Source organism: Macrobrachium rosenbergii, chromosome 12, assembly GCF_040412425.1.
Source record: "Macrobrachium rosenbergii isolate ZJJX-2024 chromosome 12, ASM4041242v1, whole genome shotgun sequence".
Classification (NCBI taxonomy): Eukaryota; Metazoa; Arthropoda; class Malacostraca; order Decapoda; family Palaemonidae; genus Macrobrachium; species Macrobrachium rosenbergii.
Genome location: NC_089752.1, coordinates 2,613,757 through 2,638,945, shown reverse-complemented (window position 1 = coordinate 2,638,945; position 25,189 = coordinate 2,613,757). Strand labels below are relative to the sequence as shown.

At 35.7% G+C, this 25,189-nt stretch overlaps 3 protein-coding genes across 5 annotated transcripts in view; 2 read left to right on the top strand and 1 right to left on the bottom strand.

Annotated features, from left to right (window-relative positions):
- Window positions 1-2,768, top strand: part of LOC136844329 (cationic amino acid transporter 4) — an 87,614-nt gene extending 84,846 nt beyond the window's left edge. For all 3 annotated transcript variants that reach the window (XM_067113311.1, XM_067113312.1, XM_067113309.1), the window contains exon 10: window positions 408-2,768. In XM_067113311.1, the coding sequence (XP_066969412.1) occupies window positions 408-467 (60 nt within the window). In that variant the 3' untranslated portion in view covers window positions 468-2,768. The remainder of the gene's footprint in view (window positions 1-407) is intronic.
- Window positions 2,769-4,687: 1,919 nt separating this feature from the next.
- Window positions 4,688-10,087, bottom strand: LOC136844326 (E3 ubiquitin-protein ligase MYLIP-A-like). The gene is made up of 3 exons (XM_067113306.1): window positions 9,785-10,087; window positions 6,737-6,792; window positions 4,688-5,863 (listed from the first exon to the last, which is right to left on the bottom strand). Coding segments are annotated over exons 1-3 (297 nt in total). The 5' UTR covers window positions 9,787-10,087; the 3' UTR covers window positions 4,688-5,624.
- Window positions 10,088-13,196: 3,109 nt separating this feature from the next.
- Window positions 13,197-24,920, top strand: LOC136844328 (UPAR/Ly6 domain-containing protein crok-like). The gene is made up of 3 exons (XM_067113308.1): window positions 13,197-13,349; window positions 15,598-15,780; window positions 22,775-24,920. Exons 1-3 carry the CDS (start codon window positions 13,289-13,291, stop codon window positions 22,984-22,986), a joined length of 456 nt encoding a protein of 151 aa, XP_066969409.1. The 5' UTR covers window positions 13,197-13,288; the 3' UTR covers window positions 22,987-24,920.
- The last annotated feature ends 269 nt before the right edge of the window (window positions 24,921-25,189 follow it).

The following is a 25,189-nucleotide window of genomic DNA, read 5'->3' as shown; positions in this document are numbered from 1 at the left end:
AGTCGCAAATCTTAAAAAAAAAAAAAAAAAAAAAAAAAAAAAAATTGAGGCGCTTGTGTGAATTATGTACACATCCTCAGGGTACATATTATCAGCTGAAAACTAACGTATATTTTTTTTCGAGGCAAAGACTTTTTTTTTCAAGGCTAACATTTTTTTTGAGAGGCTAACATTTTTTTTTTCGAGGCTAACTTTTTTTTTAGGCTAATATTTTTTTTAAGGCGAACATTTTTTTGAGGCTAACATTTTTTTCAAGGCGAACATTTTTTTTAAGGCTAACATTTTTTCGGCGCTAATTTTTTCAAGGCTTAACATTTTGAGAGGCGAACATTTTTTTTTTCGAGGCTAACAATTTTTTTTTCGATGCGTATGAAAAAAAAAAAAACTCAAATTTATTTCTGATGCAGAGTGGGACGGAAATGGCGACTCTGTCCGAAAGTAGCCCAGACCAAAATACGACAGGATAAAAAAAAAGGGAGAGGAAAAAGAAAAAAAACCATACACCCCACCAATTAGAGGATGGAAGATGTTAAGTATATAAGCACACATACACATTATGTATGTATGTGTTTGTATGCATGCATGTATTTGCATCATCTAAACAAACCTTTACGTATTTCTTTTTCTCTTATACAAAGTATTAAGTATATCAGCAGTGGTGCTTGGATATTACGTGCAGACGGTCATAATATAATCATCTTCCTTCAGTAATATAGTAATAACATTACTAATTTATTTTTCCTATTTCAAATAATTACTTTTTTAACAGCGGAAGTTGGAGGTTGAATAAACATCTATATAAATATCTATAAATTAAGATGATTTGATTAACTCAACAAATGATTTAGTTGTAAGCCACCAAATATATGTATTTTTTATTTTTAGACTAGAAAAAATGTATAACCTTTATTAAGTTGTAAGGTAAAATACATTGCTTCTCTCTCTCATGATCTCACCAAAAAGGTGTCTGATTAGGGTTTCAGAAATGTGTAATATTCAATCATTTTCAGGAGACTGCGGTTTTCCTTCAGTCGTTTTAAGGAACGTGTCAATAATTTTCAAGAGAATGTATCACAGAATTCTAGTGACACGTTTTCACATCTCGAAGGCCCAGTTTACCTCGTACGTGTGTGAAAAAAGAAAAATATTTCTTTCTAACCTTTCACCAATTACTGCACTTCTTACGATGGTTAAAACCATTCTGATCCATCATCTAGAACAGCTAGATAACATAGTCACGTTTCTGGTTGTTGATAGCCTGCCACAAGGCCAAGAGAAAGAGAAGGTCTGCTCACTACCCCCAAAATCCCCCATGTAGGCGGAGCTTTGTCTACCTCCTTATGACGTCAGCAGGTGAATTGCCGTGATGAGCAGGTACCTCTAAGATACGTCATCGCCTACGTAGTTACCCCAGGTGGGAGGCGACTCCACCCAGTTGGGTAGACCTCGTTTCTCCTGGCCTAGGTGTGCCCAACCCTTTATTTTTGTCCATTCGTATTCAGGCACCAATATTTACTCAAAATCCCTATGTGACATTACATCTCATAGCTGTAGATTATGATGTTTTAATGATATATTGCCGTAAGAAATGCAATCCCGGAATTTACACTTAATTAAGTGTCTTGTGTAATCCTGTATTTCGTAATGTAAGGATGAAATTCTGACCAAAAGTCATTACCGAGATTTGGAAAAATTTTTGCAATGTTATTTTCGTAATGAAAATTGTTCATTAACGAGTTGGAGTCATTATTTTGTAAAATGTAACAGGTAGGAATGAAGAATAAAAATTAACATGCTGATAGGAATTTTTTATAAATTTTGTAATCTGTAGTTAGAGAATAAATGAAGAAAATCTGACCACGTATAAAACTGAAAAATGCAAGCTTTTTTGGCACGATGATTTTAATAGGTAGCGAGAGAATTCTGAGAAGTCTTAGCAACGTTGCAGTGCTGTTTGCTAATTGTATTTTGCAAGAAACAGATGTTAAACCATTTTGCTCTCCACTCATGAGGTGAAAATAGCTGTCTTTTATTCTTCAAGTGTCAATCACTGACAAGTGTTAAAGAGAAGCTAGTGGAAAAATATGTTGTTCATATATTTTCTAAATGTGAATCATTTTTCAGTTACTGAATCTGGAGATACTTTTTGCTTTACTATGGAGAAAGTGTTTCGTTTCTGAGCAACTAACGATCGTAAATAAGACCTTGAATATATTAATTATTGAATTAATACCTAATTTTCCCCTGTTCTAATATTCTAACGACCTGGATGAAATAAACAAATTAACTTCTAAAATAGTAAGTCAAGTCATTAGTTTTTGTTTCTGTTCTAGAAAAGTTGTGATATTTTCTTTTCTATGTCTCAAAAGATGTTGATTAAGTTTTTGCTTGTAAAGAAAAGCTTTAATAATAACTTTCTTGCTTCACAGTGTCTAAATCGTGGAAACAGTTTTCATTTCCAGTTTTTTAAATGCAATTTTCATTTCCACAAAACAATAAACTGAAGAGTTTTTGTCTTCATACATCTCAATAGAGAATCAGTTTTCATATCCCTGATTTCTAAATAGGAATAAATCTTTTATTTCCAAAACCCAAAAAGTTAATAAAGAAATTTTTATTTCCAGATATCTACATATTGGATAAAGTGTTATAGTCAGACATTTATATAAGCATTAGAGTGATTTTATTTACGAATACCTAAGAGGTGAATAAAACTTTCGGCTCAAAATGTCCAGAAAGTGAATAAAGTTCTTTTCCAAATATGTCAATAGTGATTTAAGTTCTCCTTTCCTTGTATCTCAGTAGTGAATGAGATTTCATTTCCATACAACTAGATAACGAATACAGTTTTCATTTCTGTATCTTGATAGTGAATAGAGTTTACGTTTCTGTATCTCGATAGTGAATACAATTTTCCATATATATATAGATAGTGAATAAAATTTCGTTTCTGTACCTTGATGGTGAAAACAATTTTCATTTCTATATATCTATATAGTCAATAAAGCTTTCATTACAAATTTCTAGAATTTATAGCCATTGCCAAATATTTATGCCAAACATAGGTGAAGGTCTTGGAGACCAGACTCAGTATACCAAAAAAAAAAAAATGAATATATAAATAAAAAAATAGAGCTGTAAATATGTCATTTACAAAAATCCCCGAGTGGGAAGAATGGCAGCATGTGGGGAATTCCATATATAGTTTCAAATCCTAGAACTATTTTTGTGCTGGATTGTATGCATGTGAAATAAACTGTGAAGTCACGCGACGGTGTTTGATTTCCAATCATTTTTTATTTGGACCAGTATTATTATTATTGTTATTATTATTAATTTTTTTTTTTGTTTATCACAGTCATCCTATTCGACTGTGGTTTTTATAATTAATGGGGGCGGGGTACATTGTTGTATGCTGCCTCCTTAGGAGTCCATCACTATTCTCACCATGTGCGCTGTTTCTAGTAGCACACTCTTCTGCACGATTCCTGGATCCACTTCGGCATCCAGTTTTTCCAGATTCCTTTTCAGGGATCTTGGGATCGTGCCTAGTGTTCCTACGATTATGGGTACAATCTCCACTGGCATATTCCATATCCTTCTTATTTCGATTTTCAGGTCTTGATACTTAAAAATTTTTCTCCTTTCTTTCTGATCTACTCTGGTGTCCTATGGTATTGCCACATCAACGAGTGATCTTTATTATTATTATTATTGTGTATTATTATTATTATTATTATTATTATTATTATTATTATTATTATTACTTATGGTGTTCATCAGAAGAAGTGGAGGGAGAGGAAGAGAAATACAGAAAGAGGAGATCCACTATTGAAAAGAAAAAAGATTAATAAATAGATAAAAAATGCATCAAATGCAAGAAGAACAGTATTAGGGTAGTAAATTTGGGTTTGGTCATTGAAAGGCTGCACACCAGGCCCTTTATTCGTTAGGTATTTTTATTGTTTATAAGAATTACATTGTGTATTTAAGTAAAAGAGACATGAAGATCGTATTTAATAAGCGGAAGAAATTTGAAATAAAGTCAAATCTGGATACATTTAGGCTCAAAGGGAAAGAAATTGAAGTACAATACAATTAATATTTTAATTTTTGCACTTAGGGAATCGAAGTTAAAAACAGTTACCGTAAAAGTGAAATATATATATATATATATATATATATATATATATATATATATATATATATATATATATATATATATATATATATATATAATATTATATATATATATATATATATATATATATATATATATATGTGTGTGTGTGTGTATGTGTGTGTCTGTGTGTGCGTGTGTACCGTATTAATTTGTAGAGGTTTTCGTTTAAGTCCAACTGAGTCAGGCATAATTGGATATTTTGTCAATATTTCAAAGGCAGCTTGGAACTACCATGGTTCTGAGTCCACGTCACACTGCATAGTAGACCTTTTATTCTTTCTAACGTTTCTTTTTTATTGCATAAAAGAAGAGCTATAAATATATATTTGAGCAATTGTATCTACTGTAAGTGCTGGAGTGTGAATGATAGTCCGGTTATACCTTAAAGAGATAACACACTTCCTATCAAGAGTGGGAGGGCTGAGAGAGAGAGAGTCGTTCACTGCGGCTATTTCTGTCTCGAGTTCTCAGAGCGTTTTGCGCTCGGCACTTACGTATCGTGGGTTTTTTTTTTTTTTATTCCTTTACAGTTTTAATAAGAATTTTCCAACAAAAGATTTATCTCTGAGTTCTCTGTTGCTGTTTTCATTAAGATGACCTTGTGCCGGAAAGGGGTTCTTTGTCGTACAACATTCAATTAAAGTTCTTGGTTGTCAAATGCAGTTTAAGTTTATGGATTGGTTTAATCCCAAGCTGTTTTATCTGGTAATCCGAGATGCTTTTAGCTAAGAAAAAGACAGAAAAACAGAAGATACAAAACATTAAGACACATAATCATTCACATTTACATAAAGCAAGTATGTAAATATATATATTTATATATATATTGATACATATATATATAATATATATATATTAGTTTGATTCATATATCAACAATGTACAAATACTTCTTGCATACTTTCATCTGTTCTTTTAACCGAATAAAGTCATTGCTTTGTAAATGGATAACATACCAAAAATATTTACAGAAGTTAAAGGTTCAGTGGGTATTGTCATTGTTAGTTTTATACTGGATGATCTGATGACAATTGATATTGACGTATTTGGCTTTCCAAAAAAAAAAAATAATCATTGTTGCTAACCTAGACAATTGAGGTTATAGCTGACAGAAAATGTCTATCATTCTTCTCTTGTAGTATTTGCAATTCCGTCACCAAAATGGCCGTGCTACGTCGATTGCTGACACAGTTCTAGTTTATACTAGGAGGCAATTTGATGAATGACCATTTCGAGCACAGATAGACACATAGGTCTAAGACCACAAAATCTGACAAATTTAGCTTTACCTTAGACCTCCCTTAAGTGATTCAGATCATATTACAGATTAGAAGAAAAATAGTCAGAAAGCCCCATTGAAGCAAAACAAAATTAACCTGAAGAAGCAACTGTTGACAGAGAACTGTTACTGACGAACACGAAACAGCCACACTTGATCCCATCAGTCGATGATAACAGGAGCAGCGTAGTGGATGGGCGAACGACAAACTGGGCACAAAGTAAGGGACATGGAGCAAGCCTGACAGGAATTCAGATGGGCACAGGGCATGAAGACGGCTGCTACTGGCTTGTCGAGGCATACCCGGCAGATGAGGGCTTCGCGTGCTTCGTCTAGGCGTACCTTCAGCTTCTTCTTCTCTGCTTCCAGCGATTCCATTGTGGGCTGGTCACCAAGGTCGACTGGAAAGGAAAGATTCATCAGCAACGCTGTCAAAGAGATTTTGTTTGTGACAATATTCTGTTTCTTATATAATCGTTTCCCCTTGAAATTGCTAGAAAACCTTTTACTCTTCAGGTGCATTCTTTATCCCAGGCTATTTCAGATCTAAACAAGGACATTCTGCCCACAACATTCTTATGTCCTCAGACTTTGCCACAGGATCATATACACTTTCATTTCCTACACTCTCTGACTATTTGCAGTTCCTCCACCATCACTGTCCTTATTAGATACAAACATTCATAATTTCCAAGATACAACGCACAGGCTGCTGTGCTGTCCCATCCCTTCCTCTACATATATTAGTCATGTTATATATATATATATATATATATATATATATATATATATATATATATATATATATATATATATATATATATCATTCTCGCTTTTGCTTTTCTCGTTCTTCAATAACTGTTTCTTTAAATACAAAAGTTCAAGCGAAGGTGTAATGCATTGCTACCCTAACACTACCCGCCTTGCATTTCAATACATTATTACCTGTTAGTTAATTTATTAATTTATATTTTTTATTGAATAAGTGGGATCTCTTCTTTCTTTATTTCCCTTTTATCTCCTCTTACTTCTTCCTAATGAACACCTTAATATTCTCTGGAAGCTTGAATTTCAAGTCAGTGGCCCCTTGGGTGAGCCTGTTCCATATGAATAGGTGTCATCTTCTGAATAATAATAATAATAATAATAATAATAATAATAATAATAATAATAATAATAATAATAATCTGTAATTGGCACACCAAGCAACGTCTTTGCAATATGTGGGTGCGTCTAACCCTTCTAACAATTCAAATTAACAAACGTCACATTACCCGAGTCGGTCGTCACTCTCACTCCCAACCCGTCGTGGTCCATGCCGTTCCTGTTCCTGTCGAAAGACATAATTTGGTTACAAACTAGGAAAAAGGGCGAGTTTCAGGTGAGAAGAATAAAGTGATAGCGAAGCTGGTTTCCTAATGTCCTATAGTCTCTGTTATTTATGCAGGAATTCAGATCATAAATAATTGAGGAGTAGTGTTTGTGCAATTGAACTTCAGAAGTTCAAGCGAAGGTAATGGAATTACTTACCCAATAATTAATATTCTCCTTTCAAGTAGCTTTTAATACATTTTTATCTATTTATTAATATATTTTTTCTTCTGCATTTTCTCATTTCCCTTATTTCTTCCTAATGAACACCAGAATATTTCTTTGGAAGCTTGAATTTTAAGTCAGTGGCCCTTTGGGGGCTTGTTCCATATGAATAGGGTTCATCCTCCGAATAATAATAATAATAATAATAATAATAATAATAATAATAATAATAATAATAATAATGATAATAAGAATTTAATAATAACCAATGATGTCCTAATAAAATAATAATAATAATAATAATCTTTGTTGCAGATTTTGTTTATACCGAATGTTATGACGTCTTAATAGGCTAAATTTTGTTTTTTCTGTTTCTATGGCGAATTTGGGTCCACCAAACGAAGTCTGAAAATATTCAAAATAAATACCATCTTTTCTCATGAAAGAACTGTAAAAAGAAATGCTCATACGAAATTGTTGTTTATGAAATTCCATATTTTTTACTGTGATTTATTTTATTGGGTCAGGCGTGTATAGAATTAATGATTATATAATCACTTTTGTACGTGATTTATTTATCACACATTACCACGGGTGAAACATAGGTCCTGACCGGTTTCGACTTTATTTCAAAGACGAAGGGCTGATACATAGTACTAGAAGTCACAAATATAGGCCTATATACTACAGAAACAGTCCTGACGAACATACACAGCCGTTTGAGACTACAGATCCACCCACAAGCGGGTGTCGAGGTAGGAGTGGCCTTCAAAAAAGGTTTGGCTAAAAATCACAATATACTCTCAAGGGACAATACCGACAAACGTACAGACCATAGGAGACTACACCCCGTCTCTTATTTGTCACCTGTGGTAATGTGTAGTGTAGAATTAAATGTAAGAATTAACATAAATATTCAGGCGGAACTGGCCAAAAGAATCGTGCTCTTTTTTGTGCCTCCAAGTGAGTATTCACACCGAACTTATTAATCCCCAAAAAACAGCAGAATCTGCAATACTACAAGACACAGATGAATCCATCCTGTATAAGACGTTCGAAGGGGAAACTAAGGATTATAAGTAATTCCCGATAACGTCCCTTTAGCCTATCCTTTATTAACACATCCTTCCTCGTCTGAAGACCAACCTCCAATGTAATGAATGATCTTTGCATGAATTAAAGCGGTTTTGTACGACTTTCATATTTTTTTTAATCGTGTCTTCTCTGTAATCATGTTTCTGTTGTATATAATTTGCTTAAGAATGCCTGAGAGTAGAGGCGAAAGATCTTCCACTTCCTTTTTCAATTTCCTAACGGTCCATATATTGTTTCTACATTTTAAACTGCTTCATTTTTAATAAGTTATACGTGTATGTACATTGTTGACATACACATTATATATATATATATATATATATATATATATATATATATATACATTATTACATGGTTATATAACTTGTAAACTAGAAAACGTTTTAAATAAATTGGTTCATGCGAAAGCGCGCCCGTTGGCTCGCAACGCAGTCACTCTCCCTCATCTAGAGCAAATTCTTGAATATCTTAACAGTATTGCTAATTCTCACTTAACTCGCTTAAAACTGGAATTGCAGATTAAACGACGACATATTATGCAAGAAAATATATTTATTAGGTGTGGTCTTAAACAAATAATTCTTCTAAATGCCCTACGACGTACAACGATACTGCCATTTTCTGTTCGTTTATATCTCCTTTCCGATGCTTTTAGCTGTGAGCCTTTTTAAAACTTTTTACTTATTCTCTTTATTTTTTAATCTCTAGACAGGCTCTTATATGAAACACTTTCTCCGCTTACATTTTCCAGGTACTGAATTGCATTAATCTGCAATGATATCAGTTTCATAACATCCGAAATGAAAAACATCGCTATTTTCTCTCCTGGGATACTTAAAAAAAAAAAGAACAACGCAGAGAGACTGCATTCCACCCACACCGGAGTGGATGGTAATGAGCCCTCACCTTTACTGATGAGATGGAATACATCACACAACACAACGCTCAGCCACGTATGCATCTGATCGCCATGATCAGGCATCAAATATTCTTGATATTATCTTTACCTCTGATCGTTCAAATGCTACGAAATATCTTCCCGCCAGGACCGCTCACGGATATTGTCTTACCCTAGGTCTAGAGACCCACACCTATTCCTTTGGCCCTTGACATCGCCAGACTATGCCTAGTCCGTCTACGGACCTTTTTACTTATTTTGTTCATGGGGGAGATTTATGACGTAAGATACAGAGGCATATTATGCTCTTTATTCTGTTACAACATTTCTCCGAACCCTTGGTTTCATTTCTGCTCCTTAGCGATTCTGTTAGTGGAATGGAGCGCTCTTGCTACGATCCGTTTCCCTTTCAAGTGTGAGAGAAATTTCGGTATCTCCTTTAGTTGAGAGTGAGTATTTTCCTGTGCTTTGGTGATGTCTGATGTCTTGGTTTTGCTCTCACAAGAGAAAAATCCGGTTCTCTGCCAGGAGAATTATCAATAAGTGATGCACTGGCCGCACTTAGTGTTGAATCGCTCCTCCTTCGCCTATAAGCACTGATCTTACTCATTACTGACACGCTTTAAAATGCTCCCACTATTTCTGTTTTCCTTGTTACCCATATCCTTCCATGTTTCAAGATTAGGGATGACGTTTCCCCAACATACTTACACGCATTAAAAATAAGTGATTTTCGGTGAATATAAGACATAATAAGTCGTAAGATACCTCGGTAACTACTGTTTTTACTTACATCTCTTCGGTGGTCCAATGGCTTCCGGAAAGGATTAATACGGATGATAAAAAATTTGTTTAAAAACGTAGAATATTCTCTCAGTAAGTTCAGAGCTATCTGTCCGTCCTCTTAGCCTGCTGGTCTTGAGAGAGAAATGCCTCCTTTCAACAAATCCCCATTTTATGATCTGCAATGACGGAATCGAATTCTCTGTAAAGCGATAAACAAAGCACTCCTGGAAAGCACTCTCACACTTCAATTGGTTCCAGGAAGAATTGCACTGAAAACTGTCGTGTTCCGCAAGAGTGGATTAAGTAGGGAATGCGTAAATGAATCTTATCTGTCGCTATCGTACTAATCAGTTTATTCATCCCCTGATAACGACAGGCATGCTGCGAACATGTCTGGGAGCCAGAGCCTAAGTCTAGGTTTCATGGACGATCGTAATCTCGATCGTGGGAAACAGACGATAATTGCGGGAGAGAAGGTGGAGGCAAAGCGATAAATTCATTAGCGGCGTTGAGGAATAAGAACAAGTAAGAAATGCGCCGAAGTTTCTTCGGCGCAATCGAGTTTTCTGTACAGCCGCTACAGCTTATAATCAAGGCCACCGAAGACATCTATCTTTCGGTGGTCCTCGGTATAATGCTGTATGACCCGCGGCCCGTGAAACTTTAACCACGGCCCGGTGGTGGCCTATCCAATATCGTTGCCAGAAGCACGATTATGGCTAACTTTAACCTTGAATAAAATTAAAACTACTGAGGCTAAAGGGCTGCAATTTGGTATGTTTGATGATTGGAGGGTGGATGATCAACATACCAATTTGCAGCCCTTTAACCTCGGTAGTTTTTAAGATCTAAGTGCGGACGGACAGACAAAGCCGGCACAACAGGTTTCTTTTCAGAAAACTAAAAAGAGGCCATAAAAATGTGTACCAACACCGTTAAAGGACCTTGCTCATCAAGAGATGAAGCAATAGCCTCAAGAATAGAAAGAGATAAAAGGTTTTGGGAACACAGAGGATGGCAAATTGCCACGAGAGACAGATTTAGTTGGTTGAGTTATGATTTCTCCATTTCCGCAAACTATCTGTTATATAATGCAACATCTGGGAAGTGAGCGGTGGCTCGTAGTCAAGCAGTTCTCAAGGGTGATGGGAACATTTCTTTGAATTCTATAAAATTATTGATAAGTTCCACTTGATTTTGCAGTGTTGGTTACACGTTTAAGCAGATGTTCACACATGTTCACACGACATCGAAAGATCACACTAGACTTCCTATTGGAAATCTGATAGGAATGCTTTAAAACTTGACATTATTTACTTCTGAGCTGAAATTGCGGTTAAGCGTGATAGGCTCAGTTCTCAAATCCTGAAACACTATTGAGGAGGCAGGAGTGCTGTGTACTTAGTTTTGTCCATCTCTTTACACACAATACACACCTACTGTACACACTCATGGTGTCTGTATGTGTGTGTATGTATTTATATATATACAGTGTATATATCCACGATCTACCCGAAATTTGATGGGAAGAGGAAAAATAATGGAAAACAATTGCCCTGTAACTTCTAATAAAGCAATAGGTTTGCACCGTAAAAAGAGGTTAGGCTGTGCGAACAAATGAAATTAGAAGCGAAAAAAGAATTCTAGACATCAGAGGAAAAGTAAAGTAACGGAATTATTTTTGTTTTTGTTGTACACAGAGTGAATTTAGGGTGAGGTGGACTAACAGGTAGGCCTATCACTAGGCCCAATAGGTAGAGGATGGCATTCTCCTATTAAGTGTCACAGAAAGGTAAAGGTAATGTCATCTATCGAAAAGAATCGGCGAAGCCACCTTCAGGAGGATTGACAGAGTAATTTATTGATTGGTTAATAGTGACATGGCGTTACAACTGAATGGGATTTAGACTGAATAAAAGAAGTCAGGGCGCTGATTGGACGAATTTCTATGGAGCCAGAGCTATCAGTTGGAGAAACAGACACATATAATTTAAAAACACTCTCCTACACAGATGTAAGGACTGTTGTGCATATATGGAAACTTATTTTTTACCCATTTTCATAATCTTGGTTGATATTTTTTCTAAGTACATTCTTGAAAATAAGACTATAATCTTAATAATCACATTTAATAATTTTCTTTCACTTTGTATTTTTTGCTTTCTACCATACATTCTTGGTTATGCCAACGACCCCATTTCCAATTATACTTCTAAATATCAAATAGTTAATTCATATTTAGATATGAACAAAGCTCCAGTGTTTAGCTTATTGATATTTTCTCTTAAGCTGAATGGTAAAGACTGAATCATAACAAAATGTCTATGAATGATATAGTGGACATCTAAGGGAATTAAGACATTTTTGTTGTTGTTATCGTTATTATTACAATTCAGTCTGAGACAGTCAGATTGAACAAACGAGGAAGGGCATTACGTTTTTAAAGAAAACTCTATGGAAAGAACAACTAACACTGATAACAAGGTTGTTTAAGCTTGACAGAGATAAAGTATTCAGTTATACAGATATATCATTAAACTAAAGAGACTTCCTCTTCTAATTGTCGGTCAGCAACTATCGATATCATTCTGATATGATACCGACATCATATTTGACAAACATGAAAGGTCCCGCCTGTTGAACTAATGAGGGATGATGGGAATTTAATAATTACACACATTTCCCTTCTAATTTCTACCGAAAAAATTGCTTGTTTAGCTTTAGAGCCAAAATCTATAGCATATGATGATATACTACCCATGAAGTTCCAAACAGCTGATGTTAGAACACAGTTTACTGCCTTCTTAGGAACATTTCAGCTGCAACGCAAGTATTATTTCATCGACTATCTTGCTTACATTAAGCAGGATTCTTGAATATGGACACGGAGAACAACAAAATGCCTATCATGTAAAACAGAAATCGAATAATAACCAGCCATCTATGCATATATGAATGATATCATACTGGAATTCGCAGTGTTTCAACACAAAATCAGATTCCGAAATGCAGTTGTTAGGTCACAAAAGACATTAGGAAGTGACGTCATCGAAAAGGTTCTTTTAAAGGTTTGAATAACGGGGAGAAATAGAACGAACAAAGTTCTCAAAACGCTCATATGAAAATGGGTAAAATACTGTCCACTTGTTCGCATAACATACTCCTTTTCCTCTTCAAGAAGTACAGTTGAAAACATATGTATTAACGCAATAAACCAATATTTCCAATGTTACTCAGCAGGAAGCGTTTGTTTACGTTTGACTGTGGCTTAGGTTCGTCTACTATTTAGAAATTAGAGTATATTAGGAATTAAAAAGCCAAAGACAGCCACATATGAAAATAATAAGCATAAAAGATCTGCATCTGTAGAATAAACCAAGAACAGATAGAATATTTCCTCATTTTAACACAAGTACACAAACTGCCAAAGAATCGGACGCAAGACACACCTTGTGTACAGGTTGAAAGCAAAACAACGTACTTGAAGGGACGCTTAGGAAATCACTCGGAGATGATGGACGAGCTCAAAATATTATTCCTGCTCTCTGTACTTTTATGCATATTGCCGACAAGTAAGTTTACACGTAAGGTTACTGATTTTCAGGCGATTCGGGTAGAAATCGTAGCTGAGTAGAGTACGTCTAGGCCTACTAGAAGTGGTATCCCATCCTCGTAGCTTAGGCCTAGGCAAGAGATGTTTTGGTTGGACCAGATTTATTTGTTTATCGTTAGGGTAGACCCACGTTTTGGTTACGTTAGACATTTCCGCATAGGTTGTCACTTGTATAATAGCCAAAGTGGTAGGCTGGGCCAAGTGCTCGTTAGGCCTAGGCTACGTCTATAATTTGAGGCATCCCAGATTACTGGTTCGCCATCTTTGTTGCTTAGGCCTACCTCGGGGTCAGGGAATAACATCGGGACGTCGATTCCTCCCTCCCCAGGAAAATGGAGTCAAAATCGAAGGAAATATATGTAAGGCATCCCAGATGAGGCCTACTGGTTCGCCATCTTTGTTGCTTAGGCCTACCTCGGGGTCAGGGGAATAACATCGGGACGTCGATTCCCCCTCCCCAGGCAAATGGAGTCAAAATCGAAGGAAACATACATTTTGTTTTGTTTTTTGTTGCCGGGAATGAAATCCTTGCAATTTAGGCCAACTTAGTTACTGCGCTGACCCTCTGTTTAGGTTATAGGCCTAGGCCTAATCGTGACTCAAGTAACGTAAAATATTATGGTAATTTTGTCCCGTCGTTCCGATTGGCGGGACTAAGGATCCGTTCGGACAGGTTAGTCATCAGTCATCAAAGGCCATTAAGACCAAATCAAACAAATCGAAACCTATCCTGGTAGAACTAGCCTACAGGGTAGGCCTAAGCCGCCTAACTCCGCAATGACTGCCATTGTGTTATGGAATGGTTCCGCGCATGCGCAAGTCATCAGGGAGTCATATCATATGTTCAAGAAAGGATTGGCTAAGGAAAACTATTCTAAAAGGAACTATACTAACCTGACGTACCCTAACCTAACCTAAGTTAAGTTTACCATAGTTTAACCAGACCACTGAGCTGATTAACAGCTCTCCTAGGGCTGGCCCGAACGATTAGATTTATTTTACGTGGCTAAGAACCGACTGGTTACCTAGCAACAGGACCTATAGCTTATTGTGGAATCCGAACCACATTATAACCGGAAATGAATTTTTATCACCAGAACCTAACCGAGCAGGCCATGTTACTTTGTATTTTGGTTGCTTATCAAGAATTTACTGTTATTTTTTGGCGGTCGACTATAATTAACCTGTAATTAATCTCAGAACTGATAGTTTTTGTATGCCAGGCATCCTGGAATGCTATCGTGCATGCGCAGTCTTATAGGGGAGCTTTTGGTTAGGGTATGTTAGGTTAGTATAGTTCCTTTTATAATAAGTTTCCTTAGCCAATCCCTTCTTAAACGTATGGGTCACATGACTTTTGCACATGTAGAACTGTTCTGTAACAACATGGCAGTCCGGTCTTTCTCCCAATAAAACGTTTTCCCCTACCCAAAACCCTGTGTTCCCAAAGGGTCCCCAACCATGTTGAGTCAATATGAGGTTAATAATAATTGACCGACAATAATCACCACCACCTCCTTCATCAGCAACACTAAAAGTATAGGAAAAATCAATTTCCGAGGTACTACTGTGTGTAGAGCTGTTGCCTAGATTTACCATCAATTTTCCCCCTCCCCAAGAACATGAAATCAGAATTGAAGGAAACATACATTTTTTTTTTTGGGCAGGAGTGAAATCCTTGCAATTTAACAATAGTATCTGCTCTTACCCTGTGTTTACTAATCGTGCCTCAGGTAATGTCAAGTTTTATGGTAATTTTGTCCTGTCGTTCTGATCGGCAGGACTAAGGAGATGTTTTAAGTGATTTACGAGAGGGTTTCTGTTACTGTTTATATATTACTTTGTAATGCTGTTGGCACATTCTATCTATATAAATACATTTTGATTTCACATCAAAATGTATTTATATTATATCTGTCAAGGTAATTAGCCTCCATAGGCTAAGTGATGTAGATGAAATTGATTTTCCCTATGAAGCCGATTGGCATTTTATGACCAAAATTTGTGCATGGAGGTATCTGAACTTCTTTTAATCATTATTACAAAAGGGATGGTAATTTTACATTACAAAACATTGCACTTACTGGTGTTGCACATTGTATTTGCATTGCACACTAAGGAAAATTAATGGAAACAGTACTTTGTATTAGAATTTAATGTCCTTTCCCCTCAGTTGCAAGTGTTCATTGGAATCAAACTATTTTCAGATTATGCTATCAAGTGTTATCAGTGTTCTAGCGATGAGGATCCTGAAGATGAAGATTTGTGTGGTGCTTACAAGAGATTTGACGAAAGGACACATATCCCCGTAGATTGCTTTCAGGATGAATCTGTCACGCCGGGCACTTTCTGTGTCAAAGTGACAAAGCAGTCTCCCCGTATGTTCATCTGTAAGTATTGTAACAAGTTTTATCGTGAGTAGATCCTGTCTTGAATTTCTTGAGATACCAATTACTCCTTGTTTGGTTGAGCCAATTTTGAATTATTTGATACAAATTATTGCTCGTTTGGTTACGCCTATTTAAAGTTTTTTAAAAATAACAATTACTTACTTTTTAGTTAGAATCTTGAATGAGATGAGTAACATAGTGATATGCATTTTCCTACTTCGAAGTATCTACAGTAGGTACCAAAGAAGTAAAATTAAATAATGTACTGTAGCTTATGTTAAGCCATTTATCTACAGTAGGTACCAAAGAAGTAAAATTAAATAATGTACAGTAGCTTATGTTAAGCCATTTATCTACAGTAGGTACCAAAGAAGTAAAATTAAATAATGTACAGTAGCTTATGTTAAGCCATTTCTTGCAGATACTGTAATCTAGTTTACATGTTCTAGGGTTTCATTGCTCAGAATTTTAGAGTATTTTTAAAAATTAATTGTTATTAGTTCATTGTATTATCAAAATGCCAAGGTCATGAGATATGATGCAGGTGACCTTTAATTCTTGTGCTAAGTACAGTGTTAATTTTCCTTGCAGTAGTTTCATTGCTTATCTTTCTTGTGTGTAAGTTTGTGATTGAACAACAATGCATGATGTTTATTGGTAGTAGGGTTATCTTCTGCCCCTGACTTTGTTACAAAGAAACAGGCAAAATGATGAAACAGTGCAGTTACTTAGAGCAGGACTGCTCTCACTAGGTTATTATGAATGAAGTTAAAATTATTATGGAAGAATCTTACCTACTGTTATTAGATAGCAATATCTTTGCACTGGCATGAAATCGGCACTCAAATAAAGGAAGATTGCTTGGCTGACCCAGATGACTGGCTAGTTCATCTGTTGTCAAGCAGGTGTGTCTTGATGTTTTAGCTCAAGTTAGAATTCTTTATGCTGCAGCTATGGGTGGCTGTATGTATTTCGTTGGTTTGGCTGATAGCTATTTTCACAGTATTGTAATTGTCCCTTTGTTCTTAAGGATGTCTTCCATGGGAAGTAAAGGCTCTGTAGATGATTGCTGTGTTAGTTAATTTTGAAACAGATAGACCCACTGTTTGTGCTGGTTGCAGGGGTAGTGTGTGGTCTTGAAAATAGATGTGAGGAATGTATGGATTGGCTGAAGGACTTTATGCTTAAGTTTCCAAGGACATAGAAGAGATGGCAATCGGATAGACTGAGGAAGCAAATAGTTAAGTCAAGACATAATCTGCCTTTTCTCCTTCTTCTCTACTGCCTTTGCCTTTCTTCTCAACTGCCTTTGCCTTTGTTTGTCTCTACTCAGTCTCCATCTCTTTTCATTGCTACTCCTTTAGTAGGATTCCCTTTCAGTTCAGGAAAAGTGTTTTGAGGAGTTAGAGCAGGGTGTGAACCCTATTTTAGAGTCGGGTAAAAGTTTGATAGATTATAGGAAACTGTTCTGTGTCCCTCCTTAGTGTGCAATCTGCTTTGTGTTCCCCTTTGACAGATAAGGTGTCAGTGGCCTTGTCTTTGTAACCTGAATTCAGGAGTGCTCTGTGGCAGTTGGAAGAGTCTGCCTCCTCAACCCAACTTTTAAGGCAGTAAGGAATGATGTATTGGTACAGGATAATAGAGAATTTCTAATACAATCTCTCAAGTCAGGAGTGAAAAGGCCTGATTCTTCTCTACCTTTGGTCCCTCACATATAAAGTCGTCCCTCATTCTCACAGGACACCTTTTCAACAGCTAAAACCTTTCGAGGATCTGTCCAGCCCTCAGGTTCCGGTAGGAGACTGACTGTAGGCCTTGTGGCATGTTGGGAGGAAATTAGGTAGGATCAGAAACTTGGGTGGTGGAGGTTCTGAAAGATGGTTTTGTAATTCCTTTTCTGGTTTCCCCTCCACTGGCATTGTCTCCTATAACCTTTCCTTCATATCATCACCAGGTGGAGACATATCTTGTTCTTCAGAAAGAGGTTGTATCTTGGTTAGGGAAGAATGCATTAGACAAAATGTTTGTAAATTTCCCAGGATTTACAACCAACTTTTTCCTTGTGTCATCAGGAGATTGGCACTCAGTGTTGGACGTATTGAGACTGAACAACTTTATTTGTGTCCCCATTCTCCAAGTAGTTTTCCAGCACGGATAACTCCATAGTGTTTTTCCAAAATGAAATGACTGGATGATTGGTTGGACAAGCTGGATGCATATTTCCACATACCAGTAAATCCTCAATATGTAAATTTCTTTTAAGTTGTACTTATTTTTGTCTGATTAGGAGCGAGTGCAAATACTCTGTCACCTTTTCCAAACTGGTTTAGGAGATACTGGACATGGCTGCATTTCTTTGTGGAAAACGAACCTTCGTTTACAAAATTAGCAGGAGGTAGCGGTACCACCTTTGACTTCATTGTAAGAAAATAATTAAGCTTTCATCATCCAAAATTTGGCCATCTAAGTCGTGATTTTTAAACCACAGAAATTGTAAACTTCTTATGTTGTGATTAACAAGTACATGATGGTACATTTGTTCTGTATCGTGTAATTGCGATATCCTGGTTCCTTAATGTACACAATACCAACAAATTATTTGTTAAATCTGGTCCCTGAAGTAAATGCCTATTCAAAACTTTTTCACAATTAAATGAAAAATCAAAGATTACCCAATTTTTTCTGGTTTTTTGGGATTTTAAATGTCATGTTGTGGAATAAACCATACTTTGCCATCTGCCAGATGTAGTTCAGATATGGTACCTTCTCAGCATAACTTTTGTCTATAATGTTTATTGGAGTTTTTCTTTACCTTAGCTTTTGAGTTGGTGACCTACTTAGCTTTTGAGTTGGGTGATGTACTTACTACTGCTTTATTGTTTGGAAACATGGTATCCTTACTCATAAGGGGCAAATGAATTTCCAATTGTTTTCCATTCTTCATGTGAATTAACTTTTTTACAATAGCTAGAAACCTTTTGTCCACAACTGTCTTAGCAACATCATCACCTTTAGCACAACTTACAAAATCTGAACATATCCTGGGCATGGTAAGGTTCATATATGTCCTTGACTTTGGTTAGCAGTGCATCACTGGTTTTCTCAGAACTTATTTCAGTCACCAGTACTATGGTTCTGTTAACTATGGCTGTTCGCATTGTTATCTTTGATGAGACTTACATTATCAATAATTCCTCAACCTAAACCTGTTCTTTGTCCATGTGGCTCATTTTCAGAACCAGGGATAATCTCTAATGGTGTAATTGCCTTAATGAAATTAATGCCGATTGCAAGACTAATTTTTATGTCAAGAGTACTTTATTAACTTGTTTTCAATTTTCTTCAGATGAGGCCGTTTTAGAACAGAGCTTTTAGGTATCTGGTCTATCCTAGCGGGAATTGTTTGCCTAGAATACACATGTAGTTCTGTTGTACTAGTTTCACTTATACATTAAGCTAACAAACAATTTACCTCAACTGTTTTAATAACTTCTTCAAGCATAGTAGCTACCTTTATAACAGAATTTGGGCCAGTTACATTCATATTGTTTAAAACTGGTCTTTATCAAGCATGCATCAGACTGATCATCTAAAACAGCATACATCAGAACATTATTGTTAACATTTTCATGAACTAACTATACTGGCGCAATCTTCTGTTGACAATTATGTAATTAAATGGGTTCTATGAGTTTAAATTGGTTTATTTTGAATGTCATCCTTACTTGACCTTTGAATTAAACTTTCATCATGAAGAACTGTTGGATCTTTTACAAAATTTTAATAAATGACCAACCTTGAAACAACCTTTACACATTCTACTAAGTCTTCATTTGTTTGGGTAAGACTTGAGTTTACAAAATTCTTGGCACTCTTAGGTGTCATGCTCTTGGATACAGTATATACACTTAAACACTGTATTCCTTGTAACTTCAGATAGGTTGTCATTAGATTTAACTTCCCCTGAACTTGTAGTTAGAACATTAACTTCATTGGATTTTGTGACATAACAGTTTTGCTTAAAAGTTTCCTATCTTGTGGTATCTGTATTGGTTTTATTTTCTTATGCATTATATGAAAATATTGGATTACATGCCGTCGGTGCTTCATCTCCTATAAACTGAATATTCCTCAAGATAGGGAAAGTCTCCTGAGGCAGGAGACATCTGAGATCCATTCAGTTTCTTTAGCATGCCATGTTTTTGCTGTTTGAACTGGAAATTTCTGCAGCGTGGCTTTGTTTTCTTTAGGATCATTAAGAACTGCCTATATAGTATTTTCCATTGCTGGTCACAACTTTCCAGTAGATTATAGAGGACCTGGTCCATCATTCAGCAGCATCGTTCATATGTTTTTTAAGTATTGTAGTAAAAATGCTTTCCTCAGTGGGTATTTCAGCAAGTCACCAGGAAACACCTTTGGTTCATGAGCAGGAAAACTGTCCTTGCATCGCTTGACAACCAGCATTTCAGCCAAATTCTCTAGGTTTTTACTTTTGAATATCTGCAAACTCCTTTAAAATTTCCCATTGAGGTGGCGGACTTGACGGTGAATTAATAATATTGTGAATGTTGAACTGTTCATGAATTTTTGCCTCAGTATTAGGTTTTACCTAAATACTGAAAGCGTTAGGCCTACTAGGATCTGCTTATGGCCTAGGCCTATTTACGTGCTCGTGAGCTGTTTTAAATTTGTTTCTATGATCTAAGCTAGGCTTATCAGGTTATCTAAAGTCTGAGGTTAGGTTTGCGTTTTGTGCTAGCCTTTCACTATCAATTTCGTGCACATCTCCCATATTTTCTGTACTCTGTTCACTTAAACACCTTAGTATTTGGATTGAAATTAGTGTTATCCAAACCCTCAGTGAAAGACAAAGGATTCATGAATCTGACCAGATAGTGAAAGGGCCGTTAATCTACTATCTTCAAGATATTGTTGCATTAGGCCAGAATGTACGATGGTTATGCTGATTTACCATAAGATTTAATGGGGATCTAGGTTGCATATCAAATTCTTTGTCTCCAGTGCATCTATAAACTGCATATAACTTGACATTGGGTGCATCAATTTCTTTATTTAACTCTAATTCTTCTAACAGTACACATGCTTTCTTGAAAGCTTCGTGATCATTTTTTTCTGCCTTTATGGTAGTTAGTTTTGCACCCAGTTCTATTCTTTTCCTTCTTGATACAGTTGACTTAGTATTTGAGCCAACACTAGAAGGTTTTGACATTTGATCAACAATAATTTCAATGCCAGCATAGTCATAGTCACTGCAAGACATTCATCTTTGATGTATCCTGAGGCCTTTGTACATGTAGCTTAGTCATAGTTGCATAATTGTTATCTTTGTACAGTAAAGTACAGTAAATAGGTTAGGCTATTCTGCACTATATTGAATCTTGGGTAGCTAGGCTTATCGTTTGTAGAATCTTGATAGTTGTGTTTTTTTTCCTGAACCGAAAGAAACAGCAATCTTTAAGGCTCCTGTTCTTAAATCCAAGGTTTTGATTTTATGGGGAGCAAGGAGATACGTATGTTGTATAGGAATGTACCTGTATCATTAAGGTACAGTATTTATATTTATTTGGCTATCATTTCAGGGGCTTTCAGACCCAGGCATATGGGTCCCTTCACACTGCTTCTGTTTCATGCTAGCTAAAACTGAAACAGTTTTTTCTGCAAGACTGCTCTGCCTTAAGCACATATGAGAGTCTTGCTCCCTGAATGGAATCCACCTTCTGGTAATGTCCAGTAAGGATTCCAGATCAGGTAAGAATGTTTTGGGTTTCATTCAAGAAGCCTTTAGCTGGCTTGACTGAGTGGATATTGTCTAACTACATTACCCACCTTCCTATTCTCAGAGTGGGAATCACTATTCTTTCAACAGTGGGGCAAGATTCATTCCAAATAATATAAATTTTTCTAATAGAATATATTACATATTTGGTTTTTACCTGCTGTTAAAGTAGGTCCTGCCCAGCCTCTTCATAAATTAGTGGGCTGTCATGAAGAATTCTACAAGAGCTAGAACTTCCAAAACACACCTGGTGGAGAACAGGTGAACTAGATAGTCCTCCAGGTCAGTCAAGCGATCCTCTTTTATTTGAATGCTAACTCACTGGCTAGTGTGAAGATATAGCTATCTTTACCAGTAGATAAGTATCCAAATAATAAATTTTATTACGAAAATTCACATTTTGTCTGGAATCTTTATAGACATAGTACATATACATTTTAGCAAGATGTATATGTCATATAGTTAGGTCATTGCAGGTTTATTGAAGTTAGAGCCAATATTTTATAATTTATGTGAGGGGTATATCTTGTTGGCTTATATACTTTGTTAAAATGCTTATGCTATTAAGACAGTTAGATGGGTAGTTATTATCATCATCACTTTCCTAATACTATAAATGTTAAACAATTGACACCAACAACAAGCCTTTATCCAATCTGCTACTTCAGTGGTTAGTAGTCCTGGCTTGTGGCACTGCAGAGGAATATTTTATTTTACTATAAATCAAGAACTATTCAGTTAGCATTTCGTGAAGATTGTGAAAGATAGTAACGATCATTGAATATATTCCTGAGTAGGGGGATACCTCCCATAGTGTACTTCCACAACACTTTTAGTATGTTAAGCGTTCCCTGTAGCATCCTTTAGCCTAAGCTGTGATGCAGTAGTTTTCATTTGCTTCCTTCACTTTTCGTAACTGTTCAGGTTTGTAAACATTTTTCAGTTCCAACTTTTGATTGCTTAGGTAAACCTCTTAGGTAGACCTTTAAAAAAAAAAAAAAGGAGTCCTACCAAAATGTGATCATAAGTAAGTTTCTTGAAAGTTGAATGTTCATTGATGGTCATTATCAGAAGTGAAATGAGCATCTAATATTAATGTAACTTCTTATTAGATTTGGTAAAATTCTGTCAAGAATTTTATGTCACAACTAAGTTCTTTTTACACTAGTTAATCTTTTGCTGCCTTCTTTGCAGGGGATCAGCGATGGCGCACAGTCATCCGCCGTTGTGCTTCAGTTACAGAGACTGGTGTAACAAATGTCTGCAACTGGGGAGTAGATCCCAATGGTGTCTATTGGGAAGAATGTTATTGTACTTCTGATGGTTGCAATGGAGCCTCTGGCATATTGGTAAGCTCTGTGGCCATTTTACTAGGTCTCGGCACATTGTATATTTTCAGAGGATAATGTAACATGGTTTGTTGTAAACTGTTGTGGCACAAGTACTTACTAACAGTGGTAATATTTAATGTACGTAATTCAACTAATGTATTTTGGCTCAGGAACAGATTTTTCAGTTTCAGCAATGAGTAAGTTTTGAAATTCAGTTTATGCTGTATTCATGGATGCACAGTATATAAAAAATTTATATAGATTGTGAGATGGAATTCTAAAGGGCAGCCAGCGTTGCTACAGTTATGACATATTCATGGAGATACAACCAAACGTTTTTGGTTATTCCTAGATTGTAAGATAAGTGAATTGAGATTGTAAGATAAGTAAATTGAGATTAAATCCTTGAGCAGACGAAATGAATGTACCTGTGATTCAGAAATCTGATACTATTTTTATAAGTAAATGATTTTTAAAAGAGTTGTTATTATGTGAGAATTATAAGTCAAAATTTTGAATACATTTATCCAAAGAATATGAATATACTGTACTCACTTTTTATAGCGTTATGAATATGGTAGGTTCTGCTATGACTTCAATCTTTAAATTGTCGAGGTAGCTATTGGTTATTATTTTTAGTTAAGAACAAACTTCCATTAGCTGTAAAGTATAGCTTATTGTTTGTAATTTCGTGTATGCATGTGGAAAGTAGATATTTCACACCTCAAATGAGTTTTGTAATATAGTGTATATACCTGTAGTGTATGTTCATCAGTACTGTATCTAGATCCAGTAATTATTTTTGGACTAATGTTGCATTTTAGGACACTGTTACTTGTATCGTATTTGAACAACACATGATGTTTATTTGTGATTGCAGTATTTTGTCAGTAATGTAGTATTTTGTCAGTTATACAGTATTGGAGACTGAATAGTTCAGTATTTATTTGGGAAATATTAATTTTTAATGAATCATTTATATCTTCCTTATCCTAATAGGGAGTTATACAAAATTTTGAGAATATATTAATGTAGGTTACAAGCTCAAAGGACCAAGATCTGCTGTTTGTCTTAATTTAAGGAGTATTCCATTTCATGCATTTTTCCTTTGACCACAACTGTTTTGGTGTTTCTCTTCAGACATTTTTAATGTTCTCGTTGCTCTTTGATGCCTAATTTTAATATTTTACTGCTCCCATTTTCAGACTACATAAAAATTTTTTTATGTAGTCATAGCATACAAGTATGAAATATTGTATAGTTTATGATTAGTACTCCCCAAAAATGTTGCCTGCCTAAGTTTTCCTCCCAATTACCTTTCACAAATATCTGAAGAACAGGAAGTGTACGTCAAAACAGGGTACCCTTTTTATTGGTTTACATCTTGAAATCTCATGTAAATACAGTTCGGAACTCTATGTTGTTTAACACATTTTTGCTTCTTGTTCTTCCAGTACTTAATAATTTTCTTCCATTTGACTCTCCACCTGCTCCTAACAGTTGTTTCATAGTGCAACTGCGAGGTTTTTCTCCTGTTACTCCTTTCAAACCTCCTTACTGTCAATTTCCCTTTCAGCACGGAATGACCTTGTAGGTCCCAGTGCCTTGTCTTTGGCCTAAATTGTCTAATCTATTCTATTAACAATAAGTAACCTTAAAGCACAGGTTTTGATAGATAATTCTGACAAATGACATGGGAAGGTAAAAGAATACAGTTTTCACACTACATATTGCATAAACTGTTTATATTGTGAGAATGCCATGTCAAACACAAGAAAAACTGTCATACATTCCATATGTTGTGATTATAAAACCGTGTTCATGCTCTATAAACATTTTATACTGATGAGTTACAATAAGTGATACTCTGCCATCCTCTATTTTGGATAGGCTGTATTGATTCTCAGATGTGGAATATTGTGAGTAAATGTTACTGATCCGTCCTTTTTCCGTCCTTGGGATATAGTTACAGAGCATGTATTTTTACAAATTATAGTTAATAAAACATGTTTTGTTTATTTTAACCTCTGTACACTAAGTGTCAAAGAAGGCTGTGATGTTGGTCAAGAGATTTAGGGTAGTAGTTGGGAGAAATTGAGTTAGTTTGCATAAGCTGTGTGCACACAATGAACAGTAATGTTTGATGGACTTGTAGTAGTAGTAGTAGTATAGTAGTAGTTTTAGGTTATGATAGATATATCTAGCACATTAATCAAAATGTTGCAAAGTCTTGGTGAATCCTCAAGCGTTTGTCAACTGGAGCCAGTATTTTGAAAGC